Below are 14,080 nucleotides of genomic sequence, written 5' to 3' on the forward strand. Positions count from 1 at the left end.
AGAGGTGGTCTGGTTTGACTTGCCATGAGCTAGATTTTTGGGGATCCAGGCTTGGGCAGGTACTGGGAAGCTGGGGATGATTTTGAGCTGCCCTTTAGGAAAATAAAGCTGGTAGCAGTGTGGGAACAGATGGCAGTGAGAATGCAAGGGATAAGTTACAAAGTCTGTAGCCTAGGTTGGTTTTTGTTGAGAGATGGTATAGAATTGATTCAGTAATGAGCAAATAAGGAAGTCCACCAAGCAGAACATATCATTGCAATGTGGTTCAAGGCAATATATAAGCACATGAGCAGTGTTCTGTCAGATGTTGAATGAGCAACTGGAAGAGATCATAATTGGCTAAGAGATCATAATTGGCTATTGTAGGTACAGTAAGGCACTAGCCATAGGATTGGGTTCAGGGCAGGACTTGAAGGGAGGAACAAGAACAAGACACTACTACAAGGACTAAGACCCTGAACCAACCATTAAGATGTGTAGTTGGACATAGATGAAGCAAATAGGGAAGCAGACCAAAGTCCAACTCCAGCAGGGCTTGATGTTCCCTCACCCTTACTAGGCAGTGAACTAAAAGTCCTTAGATCACCACTCCCCATCCCCATTCCCATTAAAAAGAGAATTGATCTCACAGTCAGCAATTAGGCTGAGCCTGCATGTTGGGTCACGTGGGTCAAGGTGTGCGTCAGAGCAGGACTGTGAGGAAGGAAGATGACCATACTCAGCCAGTCAAGGAAGACAGTTTTACCTCCCTTGGGTAGTGATCAGGCTCTTTGATTCAGCTTTCCTTGTTTATAGCTTTAAAAACAAACCCTTGGTAGTGTTTCCATGTACTCTTCTTCCCTTTCTTGGTGGCCATGACTTGTTCCCTGGATTACTGCATATTGAGTAAATTCCTGTATACTTTCTGGATTATGAAAAATGTGTCTTTAAATTTTTAGAAAATATTCTTATACTCCAATTTTCTTATTGTTCAAATTGAATTTAATTTTTCTATAGTTCTTTATAGGTTTTTAGTTATCCTTGATTGAGAAGCAGTTAGGAAATCTGAAAAGCTTGATACATGTAATATTCCAAATTGCTTTATGATTCTAAACTTGGAGGTTACGTCCATTTGGACACACACACACACACACACACACACATACACATACACTTTAATGTCTTGATATTCTTTCAGACATCAGGAAGCCAGATCCAGTCAGAAGAATTTGAACTAAATGATGAAAAAGCTGCCACTGGAATGGCCCCAAATGGCTGGAAATCTCGCCTATTTAGGCATTCTACTCAGAAAAACCTTAAAAATTCGCAAATGTGTCAGAATAGCCTTGATGTGGAAATCGATGGACTTGTAAGTTGTTTTTCACTTAAATTAAGTCTCTTACTTTGTAGTTTTGCTACAATTGTTGAAATTCTTAGCCTTGCAAATATTTTTCAGGCACAGATGACTGCAACTATGAGCCATACTCTTTTTAAAGAAAAAAAAATTCAAATTTTAAATGTATTTGACAATGAATTGAAATCAGTTCCAATTATAAATGGATTTTCAAGGAAAAAAAATCCAGAAATGTAGTCTTTGTGCTGAGAGGCTTAATATTAAAATTGAATTTGACATTCATCTTTGAGGTCCAGAGATAATAAGACTGGTCCAAAACGAGAGGCCCTGATATTTGCATACTCTATTGGGTAGGATTACATTTGATTATCTTTATTAGGAAACCCAGAATAGCATCCGTTTAAGCAAATAAGAGCTTTTATTTCTGTTTCACATACCAAAATCTTAGAGGTGAAAAACTCAGGGCTAGAACGGTAGCTCCACAGTCCCCATAGACACAAGCTCCCTTCATCTTTATCTGCACTATCCTGGCATCAGGTTTCCATCCTCAGGGTCACTTATGATCTAATGTGGCTCCTGAAGCCCTACCTATCACATCTGTGGTCCAAGCAACAGGAAGAAACAAAGAGGTTTTCCAGAATTCCCATATAATACTATTACTTATAAGTCATTGGTCATAATTCAATCACATGACCATACTTAGCATGAGTATGGAAAATTCAATTTTGTTTGTTTTTTTGCTGTATGCATTGACACTCTAAATTAGATTGGAATTATCTTACTTAGAAAAAGAGGAGAATGGTGAGAAAGAGCAATGCTGGATTTAGGAGATTATTAATTCCAATTAACAATTTTATTTGTTTATTTATTTATTTTTAATGTTATTTTTTGAGACAGGGTCTTGCTGTGTTGTCCAGGCTGAAGCACAGTGGTACAATCGCAGCTCACTGCAACCTCCACTTCCTGGGGTCAACTGATTGTCCCACTTCAGCCTCCTGAGTAGCCGGGACTACAGGTGTGTGCCACCACACCTGGTTAATTTTTTTGTGCTTTTTGTAGAGACGAGGTTTTACCATGTTGCCCAGGCTGGAACAAATAATTTTATTACAGAGAGGGAGTCCATTCCAAAAAAAGATTTCCTTATTTCAAGATATAGTTTTGAGATATTTTGATGGTATTTGTTGACGAACGCTGAGTTTATTTTTACTCTTGTGTTGGCCTGAGAAAATGAATACTACCAAGAATGCAGTGCATCTGTTTTTATCTGTGTAGGCTATTACTGCAGAAATCACAAGGCCTCTTTTAGAGGTCTTAATCTTGGTATATTTATAGAAAGAAGAATAACAATTGTACCATTTTGGAGCTTCATTATTATAAGTAAGATAAGCAATTTCTCCTCTTTTGGCTATGGAATTATCCACTTTTCATTTCCTCATTTATATTGAGAGTTATTTTACTATCTCTTTAAACTCCAGTATTTCACAGGAGCACGTCTCTTGAAGAAATGCACAGAGAAGAGGGGGAGGCAGGAAATGCTGCAATCAACAACATTGTCCCAAGTACCATTGTAGGGAGAAAACAACGTGCCAAAAGAGAGGGAGAGATTAGGCTGATTAGAGGGACCTGGGTAGACCTGTTTGTGTGCTGAAGAGCAGTAATCCAAGAAAAAGATTCATTCATTATGCTGGAGATAGGGACTTAAAGATATTGTTAACTAGAGAGGAAAAAAAAACCCCCTAAAATACAGAAAAAATGGGTAATTTGTAAGAAGAAGGCTGAATAGAACCTACTTCTATATTCTCTGTTTTTTAGAGATATAAATATAACCTTTCTCAGTGACCTCAAGCTTTTGGGATTCCATAGTCACCTATGTCTCAAGTTTAATGTTAAAACTGCTTCTATCATCAGAACATTCTTTATGAGACCTAAATCCTGCATGCTTGGTCGGACATTTAATTAAACATTTGCTGAGAATCTTATATGTGCCAGGAATTGGATACTTTCTAGGAATATAAAGATATAATATTTATGTTAAAAAAAAGGTTACATACTAGAAATGGAGATATGTAAACAAAAAAATCACAAACAAGCTAAGCTATGAAATAAGAGAACTCTGCACAGGGAAAAGTGTGATAAGAGAAAAGGAATGTAATTAATTTGGTTTTGTGAGTTGGAAATATGGCACAGAAAAGGCAGGGCTTTGGGGTGAGGAGGCCAAGCCCATGTTCTCCAGTTAGTAATGGTTTCCTACATTTGCAAAGATGTTTATCCATCTACTCAGGTGTATTGTCTCATTTGACCCCGATATCATCCCTGTTAGAGAGGCAGGACTGTGTCATAATATATGAGAAAACTGCAGCTCAGCTCATGTGGCCCAGCCATGACTGTCACACCAACACAGTGTTGTGTAACTCCAGAGCTGGATGCCAAGGTGTTTGTGCCCAGAGCCTGCTACCTCACAGTCTACTGAGGCCAGAATAGGGACGAGCTAAGCACACCATGAAGGTTGCTTCTTGGCCGAACAACCTATACTCAGCTTATGATGTGTAATCAGTAAACACTGTTAACATGTTATAATATACTGTCCTACTCTCTAGTAGTTTGCTTGTCATTCTCTGCACCTAGTTTGCAGGTCCCTTGAGGGCAATGGCCATGCCTTTTCTATGTCTACGGACTCTGGTAACTGTTGCATCATCACCAGTTTGCCCTGATGTTTGTATGTTCTAGGAAGCAAATGTGCCACCAGTGTCTTTTCTGAAGGTCCTGAAACTGAATAAAACAGAATGGCCCTACTTCGTCGTGGGAACAGTATGTGCCATTGCCAATGGGGGGCTTCAGCCGGCATTTTCAGTCATATTCTCAGAGATCATAGAGGTAAGTTTGCAAACATCCCATAACAGCCTGAATTAAATCAGTTCATCAGCTGCTGCTTCTCCCAACCTCACTAACTGGCTCCATTCTGGGATTAAGCAGCCTTAAATTAAACTAAGCCAAAGTCCTTAAATCCCTTTTGAGAAAAGCTGTGAGGGAAAAGATAAGTAGCCTTTGAATCACTCTAAGTTATGATATTAATGAAATTATAAAATGTAAAATCAATGAAGAAGGCATTCTAATGAGCTGTCTTCATTTGGTGAAACTGGTGTCAGACAATGATCCCCAATCTGTTTGTGTAGAGAAGCTGGTACACGTCGCACAGTGAGGTGGGGAGAGAGTGGAGCAGGGAGGGGTTAAAGTCATAGAGTTTAATAAGAGTCCAGGCACTGGGTATAGACTGGCCTCACCACTCAATAGCTCTCGGTACCTCAGTTTCTTCATCTATACAATAAATCTACCTCATAACATGGCTGAGGATTAAGAGATTATATAGGTAACTATCTGGAAAGCATTTAAGAGTGTGTGCCTTGTAGTAAGTATTCAAAAAGCAATAGCCACCCCATTTTAGCAATCCTTCCAAGGCTTGGGGAGTCCAAGACTAACAACAAAAACATACTAGTCAATCATTCAATTAATTGGGGGATATTTAAAGGAAGTTATCACAGATATAAACCCTCCATCAATTCCATGAAATCCAGAATTCGTATTCTACAATTTTAGTCAACCTCTAACATTATGGGAGAGACTTTGTTGTTGAGGTTAAATAATTCTCCATCATGTTACGAGTTTATTATTTTGTAATGTTAGGCATTGATCCACAATTAAGACCACAAGCCAAAAAATAAATAAATTAGGAAGGATCTTCCTCCACATCTTTTAAAGTTTCAAAACAAAGCAAGCTCTGGCTCTCTTGCAATTCAAGGCAATGTAGACTATATATTTTGGGGCATCTATCTGCCTAGTGCTTCTCCAGGCACTGGAGATACAGTGGTACAGAAATAAACCAAGTCATGTCCTCAAACAGCATGGTTTCTGTTGGGGAAGATACGCAACAGACAAACAAAAAAATAATCCCACAAACATGTAACGTGTTGAGGGATAACAAGTGTTTTAAAAGATGGGTAGGGTAATAGAGAGGGGTTAGCTGGGGGTGCTGTTTCAGATAGAATGTTCAGGAGAGGTCCCTCTGGGTAGAAGCCTGATGGAATGAGAAGTGGAGGGCTGGGGCAGGGAGGAATCAGAGGGAGAAGGGGACATATAGGAAGAGGAACAAATGCTAAAATGTGCAGCCACTCACAGTCCATGTGCAGTATGTCAACCTATGTTAATAACCATGCAGTCAGAAAGTAGAATAGAGATTACCAGGAGCTGGGAGGAAGGAGGGAATGGGGAGTCATTGTAATGGTATCAAGTTTGGGAAGTTTGGGAAGGTGAAAAGTTCCACAGATGGATAGTGGTGAAGGTTGCACAACAATGTGACTATACTTAATGCCACTGAATTATACACTTAAAAATGGTTAAAATGGTAAATTTTGTGTTATGTATATTTTACCACAATTACCAGAACCCTACATATTTGAAGCCTAGTTTTAAACATGTGACAGTCAAGCCACTATTTATGGAAGGAATGAACAAGGATCAATCATGTAATCCAAGTGGGCATTTTAAATATTCTTTTGTAGATTTTTGGACCAGGCGACGATGCAGTGAAGCAGCAGAAGTGCAACATGTTCTCTTTGCTTTTCTTATGTCTGGGAATTATTTCTTTTTTTACTTTCTTCCTTCAGGTAGGTACCCATGATTTGCCTTTCTCATCAAGTTTATAATTTAATTAGAGAAGTTAAACCTAATGGAGCTTCCAAATTCTTACAGTGAAATAAATTGCAAACACAAGTGGCATAAGGGTCTGCTGGAGGGTAGACTCCTTATCAGGGGGAACTGTGACTTCCCTGTGTCCTAAATTATATTACATTACGAGTTTGCCCTCAGCAAACATTCATTACCAAGGAACGAGAGACCTCAGTTTACTGCAGAGCATAAGAGTAACTTAAATTCAACAGGTTGCGAACTGGGAAAGTACAGTCCAATAGCATTCTCTTTCCTGTTGTTACTCTTTATAGAATAACAAGTAACTTCTCTGATCTTTTCCTACTTAACTGATGAACTATTTGAAAGAACACAATATTTTGCATTCTAATATTGTAGACCTGGCCAAAATAAACTAGTCAAACTCTCTAATTATACTTTTCTACCTAGTTAGACTTCCCTCTAATTTCTTTTGTCTCTTTAACCCAGTGGGCACCACATAGGCCTTTCAAATATAATACAATCCAGTCAGCAAAATAGTGTTTCCTAGTCGTGCCAGCATGCTTCTCTTTTATTATTGTTGAACCAATGGCAAAAATAAACCAAGCTTTTTATTTAGAAGTCATTGCCCTACTAGACACAACTCAATGATCAATCCAGCCCCAATCCCTGGGATGCTAGGCAGTGCAGCTAGAAAAACGTGTTTCAGGGGCTGCAGGAACGGTGGGCTGATGCACAGAACTGTATTGCCTGTAGCAATCTGCCAGCAAATGGAGGGGGAGGGCAGTCTGGTCCTGGACACGGAACACCTGGAGCCTATTCACGAAGTGCACTGATCACCCATCCCCCTGGCTTAGTAAACAGTTCTGATGTGCGCTCCCCCATGTGCCCTCGGCACGGCTACCCCAACACTCACACTGTGGCTGGAGACTCACACATCCCAGAAATAAGCCCACTTCTGGACATCTGGACTCCTCTCCAGTTTGGATGTGGTAATTAGAAAGAAGGAAATTGTCCCAAAGAGGCTGGAGAAGGAAGAGTACCCTGATTGTTCCCCAATTTGAGTGCATGTGGAGCTGTGACCAGGAACCAGCATACTCATTTGGATCTTGTTTCTAAGGACATCCTCTACACTGCACGAGCCAAAATGAATTCCTGTGTAGGACTTTGTTACTTCTGTATTTAACTGCTTTATTGGAAGTAGTAGGAATACACTGAATGTTGTAGTTAAACACAGTATCTTTGTCACTGAGATGCTGCCCTTCAAAGTTTTGAAAAATAAACTTATTTAGAATGGTTTTGAAGCCAGGACTGGACACCTTTAAGATATTTGGCCTTTGATTCTAATGCATACTAATGATTTTGCAGTACATGAATTTGACATGGGAGCTTTGAATTTGTATTTGGTCCTGGACTTTTGTTATTTAAATTGATGATTAACATACAAATAATGTAAAATCAATGTGAATATATGCACCTGTGTCAGAATACTAGGAACTGTTACCCACACAGCAAGTGGGTTTGGTCACTTGGTGGGTTTCAATCCAATGACCACATCAAGGAGGATTTAGCAAAGGAATTTTATAACTTGTCACAAGTGAGGAGCTCACAGGGCATAGTGCCCAAAGCAATATCTCCCCAAGCTGGAGGCTGGGTCAGGTTTTATAAGCATATGGTAATGAAGTGTGATCTGATTGAATCTTGCAATGAGGTGATGCCAGGAAGCACCATCCGACTGGATCCTGCCATGGGGTGATGTCAGAGCTCGATCTGATTGAATCTTGCATTCTGCATTGTGGTGTCTGCTTCTTCATTCAGTCCCTGATTCTTGGTTCGGAGCACTTAGGTTCCCGCTATGGTTGCATGTTTGATTCATCTGGGGTTGCTCAGGTTATTAACATGACTTGAGGGTCTGTGGCAACTATAAAACAACTCATAACTTTGCCACATAAAAGTTGAACAGGATTGGTCTGGTGCAATTACATACATAAAGATCAAAAGAGACCATAGCCTTTTTTCTCAACCAGGGTTTCACGTTTGGGAAAGCTGGCGAGATCCTCACCAGGAGACTACGGTCAATGGCTTTTAAAGCAATGCTAAGACAGGTAGGAGTGTGCGCTGGAGAATGCCTTCTGGTTTTTCACATTTCTTCTGTATTAAGCTTCTTACTGTTCTTATTGCTATGTTGATAGGCATGTTTTCCCCCCATGGTATTCATGCAAGGATGGGGCAGAGTCCTGCAAATTGTCCTGGTCCTTCAAGAGCTAAAGACCTCTCATGTTTTTTTTTCCCACAGAAATAGGCTTTGTTTGGGTAGCTTTGGCTTATTCTATAAATATCTCTCTCCATGTAGACACTATCATTTCAAAGACCTGTATCTCTTTTCTGGATCCTGTGCAGGCCCTGGTGAGTCCATTGAGACTCCAGGATGTCTTTAAACCAAGAAAAAGCTAGTTGGTAGCATTTAATCTCATGTACCACAATCTACCATACTAACTGTAGGTATTCTCAAATGTTAATAATTGTTTTGTTTATTTCGTATTTGAGGTCTATTTTCACATTAATTCATGTGTTGGTTTATTCAAACATTACTTATCATGTACCAGACAGCGTGCTGGTGGCTGGTACTGTACAATCCATTATTTGCTCTCCTGGTAAGTTCACATTCTAGTGCATGACATAGGAAAATGTGCAAACATGAATTATCTATTTTTATAGAAAATGCCTAAGAGAGAGCCAGAATATTATCCATTCAATTGACAGAAACTGATTACATTTCTTTTCACAAATGGGCACATAGTAGGGAGTATATTCTAATTAAATCTGTTTACAAATCCTATTTCAGTATCTCCTAAACTCTCGCTATGCAGGAAAAATTATTTTATGTGAAGGTAAAAAATGCCATGGATGAGTAGCTTACAATTAAAATCAAGTCTCAGACATGCTTCTTTTTTCACCTGTGGCTAACTGGATATAAGACACACTTTTAATCAGTGTTTTTTAAAAAAAAAAAAAAAAAAAATCAAACAAAAGCTTGGTGAGAAACCAGGGCTTATTTTCTCCTGCCTAGAATCTATCAGAACAACATGTCCAAGACAGCTCCACCACCCTTTATGAGAGACAACACCATATCAGGGCAGAAGTGTCCATAGTGAAAGACGTGATGGTCGGGTGAATGGAATGCCCACCAGCCTCCCAGCCTTGGGCGGAGCTGGCAAACAGCATGGCAGCCATCGGGGTGAGCCCTGCTCCCCTAGACCAGAGATGCTCTCCCTGCTACCACAGAGCAGTCAGGAAGCTGGGTTCTGCCAGATTCTGGGGGAGTGTGCTCAGAGCAAGGCCAGGGAGTCTACACTGCATATGAGGTCTCCCCTAAATTTCCTCAGCCTTGGAGCTTTGGGAGGCTTTGTCTGGTTTTCTTTGCTTGTTTTAATTTTGAACTAATATAAAGGTATATTTTATGCCATAGGACATGAGCTGGTTTGATGACCATAAAAACAGTACTGGTGCACTTTCTACAAGACTTGCCACGGATGCTGCCCAAGTCCAAGGAGTATGTAGACTGCACTCTACTTGTATTTTTTTTACAAATATGGTTTTAGATAAGCATATAGCATACCCACACTTGTTAAGATGCTTCCAGTTAGAAATAGCAGAAAGCTCAAATCAAAACTGCCGTAAACAATAAGCAGAAGATTAAACTTCAGGGTTGGTTGACCCACTACCCCTCCAGATTTAATCCAGAATCCAGGTTCCCATCATTGGCTTTGGCTTTATCTCAAGGCCAATTCCCTGCAGTCACAGGATGGCTGCTAATAGTAATTAGAACTACAAGCTTCCTTATTTCCCATCCAGTGAAAGAGAGCACACACCTTTACCTCAACCCCCAAACAAAACCCTTTGCTGAAATCTAATTTGGGCTAATTTGGGTCACATGCCCCACCCTGAACCACTAGCTGTCTCCAGGGGACAGCGGGGTTCTGAGTGGCCTACGTCCCCACCCCTGTAGCTGAGGTGGGTTACTTTGCAGCTCACTGCTTCCACACAACAGGCGAAGGAGGAGTGGATGCAGAGAGCCAACTGTAATGTCGCTACAGCCACTTTTGTTTTCTGAGCAGTGAGCAGTACAACACTAATTCATCCTTATATGTGCTTTGTGGTGGATTGTCTCTTAGGACACGTACCCTTTGTAACAACAGATGGTCTCTGGGAGTGTGTAAATTTCCCTTTCACACTTTTGAAGCAAATGGTCTTTAAAATTACCCAGGTACATTGGAGTTAGTTTCCTCTTTGAACATTGCATCTATGAAAAAATACATGCACCCCCAGTGCCCATCCACAAAGCGGAGAAGTTGATTACTTGGTTCTAGAATGTTGGTTCAGGTGGGCAGGAGAGGAATGAGAGTGTAAAGGCACAATGAAGAAAAGTCTGCAGAGCCTCGTGAGTTAAGCACAGGTGTCGTGGGTTTATTGTAATGAAAGTAAGCCAATGTAGCTCAGGCACAGAACCCACTCATCATTCTCACCAAGAGGCTAAGGCTGGAGCGCATGCATTGGAGCTTAAAACTACAGTTTCTCTGTGCTTTTTCTCTTCCAGGCCACAGGAACTAGGTTGGCTTTAATTGCACAGAATATAGCTAACCTTGGAACTGGTATTATCATATCATTTATCTACGGTTGGCAGTTAACCCTATTGCTATTAGCAGTTGTTCCAATTATTGCTGTATCAGGAATTGTTGAAATGAAATTGTTGGCTGGAAATGCCAAAAGAGATAAAAAAGAACTGGAAGCTGCTGGAAAGGTAGGTCAAATAAGGTTTCAATTGGTGTAAGTGTTGTTTTTAGACATGTGTTTTATTTGAATTATTTATCATGATATGCAGGCTTTAATAATTAAATGTGCTCACTACAACTAATTGTCAATTGTGTATGAAATATTTTACTGTATTAATGTCTAGAACTTAAATATAAGGTGATTAACATAAAACTTTCAGCCTATAGAAAGCAGTTAACATAGTTATGATAAAGAACTTCTGAATATTCAAAGTGCATTTCATTTTACTTCATATCTCAATGCTACTGTTTGGACAAATGTCATCCCTGTTTCAGAAACCTTTATACAGAAGACTGTAAGTGAATTGTTCAGGGTCAGACATGTGCTGGTATTTAAGAGATCCTCTTCTTGGCTGTGATTTCTATAATTAAGGTGGCAGCCACCAGATGGCAGTAATGCCTCAATTTTGTGGTTCGCACCATAATGGCTATTAGGCTTAACATTTACTTGAGCCTTACTATGTGCCAGTTATTGTGCTACGTATTTATATGCACCAATTTATTACATATTCACAATAATCCTATAAGGCAGGCACTATTGTTATCCCAATCTCAGAAATGCAGAACCTGAGATTCAAACAGAAGTTAGAGATTTGGCTGGGATTTAAGTTCAGGTCTAGTTTCAAAGTTCTTATCTCTACTATATGGTCTCTTTATATGTGTTTAAGTGTGTTTAAATCTACACATAAAGATTTTGTTTACATGTACATGCACTTAAATGTTCAAATGTAGATTATACTCATGAACATTTTAGTCTGATTTGTGTTATTATCCTTTATTGAAACATGAGGAAGTGAAGCAGATGATAAATATAAATTGTGATATAGTTTTTATAGCATTGCACTTTACAAAGCCCTTTTATGAACATTACTGCAACTGACCTTCACTAGTTATGAGAAATGGAACAGACAGTATCTCTATAGGGAAGGAGGTGTCAGAGACTGGGTGAGTGACTAGCTTCAGAGGTACCATATTAAGGGGGAAGATTAACATTTGGACCAACCGTGTTCCCACTAAACCAGTTATGTCTGGTGAAATCCTTTCCTGTCCTCTTGTAACCGGCGTCAGCTGCTGCTGTGTGCAGTGTTAGGTATAATAGTATCTCCAGGTTTCCATCAGAAAGCACTCTCCTCATTTTCATCCTGCATCCTCTCCAGGACTTGGAGCTTGCTAGGACAATATGTGGTTCTCAGGACTTGGGAACCCCTGGGTGTCCAGAGTTCTTGAAGATTCTCTTGGCTGCTGACTGTGGGTACTTTAGGGCATCATTTCGTTTACTTCTGAGTGTCTCAACTAACTGTTGAAGAAACACTGTGTAGCTCTGTTTCCTCCCCTGCCCCTCAATCCTGCTTCTTTCCACATTTCCTATGGGAGAATGGTCAGTTGGATGGAATGAAAATCAACTTTTCTTAGACAAGTTAACATGATAGAAAACATCTTGAATCTAGTTAATAGTCTTAACTCCATTAATTGTTAGAATTTTGTCAGAGTAGAGCAGGTAGAACTGAGCAGTATTGAAACAAAACAAAATCTTGCGTTATTAGCCTTGGTCTTGCTACTCAGTGTGTGAGGCTGGAGAAGATGCCCAACTTCTCTGGTCCTCACGTTCCACTTTAGTAAAATGAGAAATTGTACCAGATACTGTCCCAAGTTCCTTCCAGCTAAAACCCTGTTATTCTAGGGATCAGAGATTGAATAACTCAGACTGGCCAGTTTAATTTTTTTTAGTAGCTACTTTGACCTACTAGGGCTTTTAAAAATACGAAAGATTAAAAAATTTTTAAATGTTAGTATCAGCAGTTCAATCATAGTTCAATATTGTTTACTCAGTCAGCACTTGATTGAGAGTGAGAGTCGGAAAGAAGGTTCTAGAAAAACCCCAAATCACTGTTTATTTAAAAAGAAATGCTCTCATTTACCTGGGTAGAGTTTCATCATTGTTAAAGGATAACAGAGTTTGAGGTATTCCCATCCCAATTTTCCAAAAAGGGCTTGGTAGAGTGTTGGTTGCTGGGCAGGGAGTGGGGAGGGAAGACTGCCTCAAAACCGTCTTGATCCAGGCCCTGTCTGGTCACTGAGATTAAGGGCCCTCTGTGCCCGAGCTAACCCTCAAAGCAGTTGACCCATGACTAGAATGTCAAGAGAAGTGTCAAGTCATTACTGGTTTCTCCTTGTGTAAATTACACAGCAGGGGTAGCAGAATAGCATAATGGCTTAGGAACGTGGACTCCACATCAGATAGCCTGGGTTGGAATTCTTGCTATGCTACTTATTAACTTTAGAACTTAAGGCAATTCAGTTATCTTCTCTGTGCCTCGGTTCTCTCATCTGTGTAAATAGGAATACTATTTACCTTTCAGGGTTGTGACACTAAATGAGATCATATCGGTGAATGAGGTAATACTTGGACATAGTAAAAGCTCAGTAATTTTTCTTTATTCTCGTAATAGCTATCTGTTATATCTTTATTACAAATGAAAAATCTATGGTTATTCAGTCTCAAGCATCAAATATCTTCCTTTTAGCTCATTACAGAAGCTAAGAACTGAGGTAAAAAAAAGTCTTAAAGCTGTTAAAAGCCTAAAATTAAGATCTTATGCTCTGTGTGCTGATGGTTTAGATGACTCAACTACAGAACTATGATTTAGACTAAATAGCTAGGTCACAGACTGAACATTTGTCAAGGGTGGTTTGGCTATAAGAATCAGAAAACTTCTCTGGCTGGTTTGGGTAAAAGCGATTTGATGTAAGTACACTTCGAAGTACAGGAAATACAGGCAGTTTGTGTTTAACTGGCTCTTAGAGCCACAGGCTCTAATATCTGAATCTTCCTATATACCTATTCCATTCCTCAGATGCTATATATTCAGACCAGCTTATTACACATACCCAATGTGACATCAGCCTCTGTAGCCACAGGGCCTCGCAGTTCAAACTTGTATCCAGGGCCAGGAAACCAAATCTGATTGACCCAGATTAGTCAGATGTCTGCCTCTGATTTAATCACGGATTTAAAGCATGCTCATGTTGTTTACAATTGGGATCTCCTTCCCATTGTGAGTGGACAGCTTTTATAAGAAGTTATACTCAGGGAGGAAATAATTGGCAGCTCCAATAGGCCCTTAGAAATCACAGCCTAATCCTTTCTTCTAGGACTCTGCCCTGCGAAGAAAGTCAGGCCAGAAAGGGGTTGTGACTAAGGCCAGTCATGTAACTGTCTGGTGGCAGGCTGGGA

The 14,080-nt window shown here is 39.9% G+C and overlaps 1 protein-coding gene across 5 annotated transcripts in view; it reads left to right on the top strand.

Moving 5' to 3' along the window:
* Positions 1 to 14,080, top strand: part of ABCB4 (ATP binding cassette subfamily B member 4) — a 70,680-nt gene that overhangs the window by 42,531 nt on the left and 14,069 nt on the right. For 4 of the 5 annotated variants that reach the window (XM_007982301.3, XM_073009155.1, XM_073009156.1 and 1 more), the window contains 6 exons: positions 1,178 to 1,348; positions 4,061 to 4,207; positions 5,890 to 5,994; positions 8,041 to 8,118; positions 9,483 to 9,566; positions 10,611 to 10,814. In XM_007982301.3, the coding sequence (XP_007980492.3) occupies positions 1,178 to 1,348; positions 4,061 to 4,207; positions 5,890 to 5,994; positions 8,041 to 8,118; positions 9,483 to 9,566; positions 10,611 to 10,814 (789 nt within the window). The remainder of the gene's footprint in view (positions 1 to 1,177; positions 1,349 to 4,060; positions 4,208 to 5,889; positions 5,995 to 8,040; positions 8,119 to 9,482; positions 9,567 to 10,610; positions 10,815 to 14,080) is intronic. The other variant, XM_073009153.1, reaches the window with a different exon arrangement.

This window comes from Chlorocebus sabaeus, chromosome 21 (genome assembly GCF_047675955.1).
Source record: "Chlorocebus sabaeus isolate Y175 chromosome 21, mChlSab1.0.hap1, whole genome shotgun sequence".
Lineage (NCBI taxonomy): Eukaryota > Metazoa > Chordata > Mammalia > Primates > Cercopithecidae > Chlorocebus > Chlorocebus sabaeus.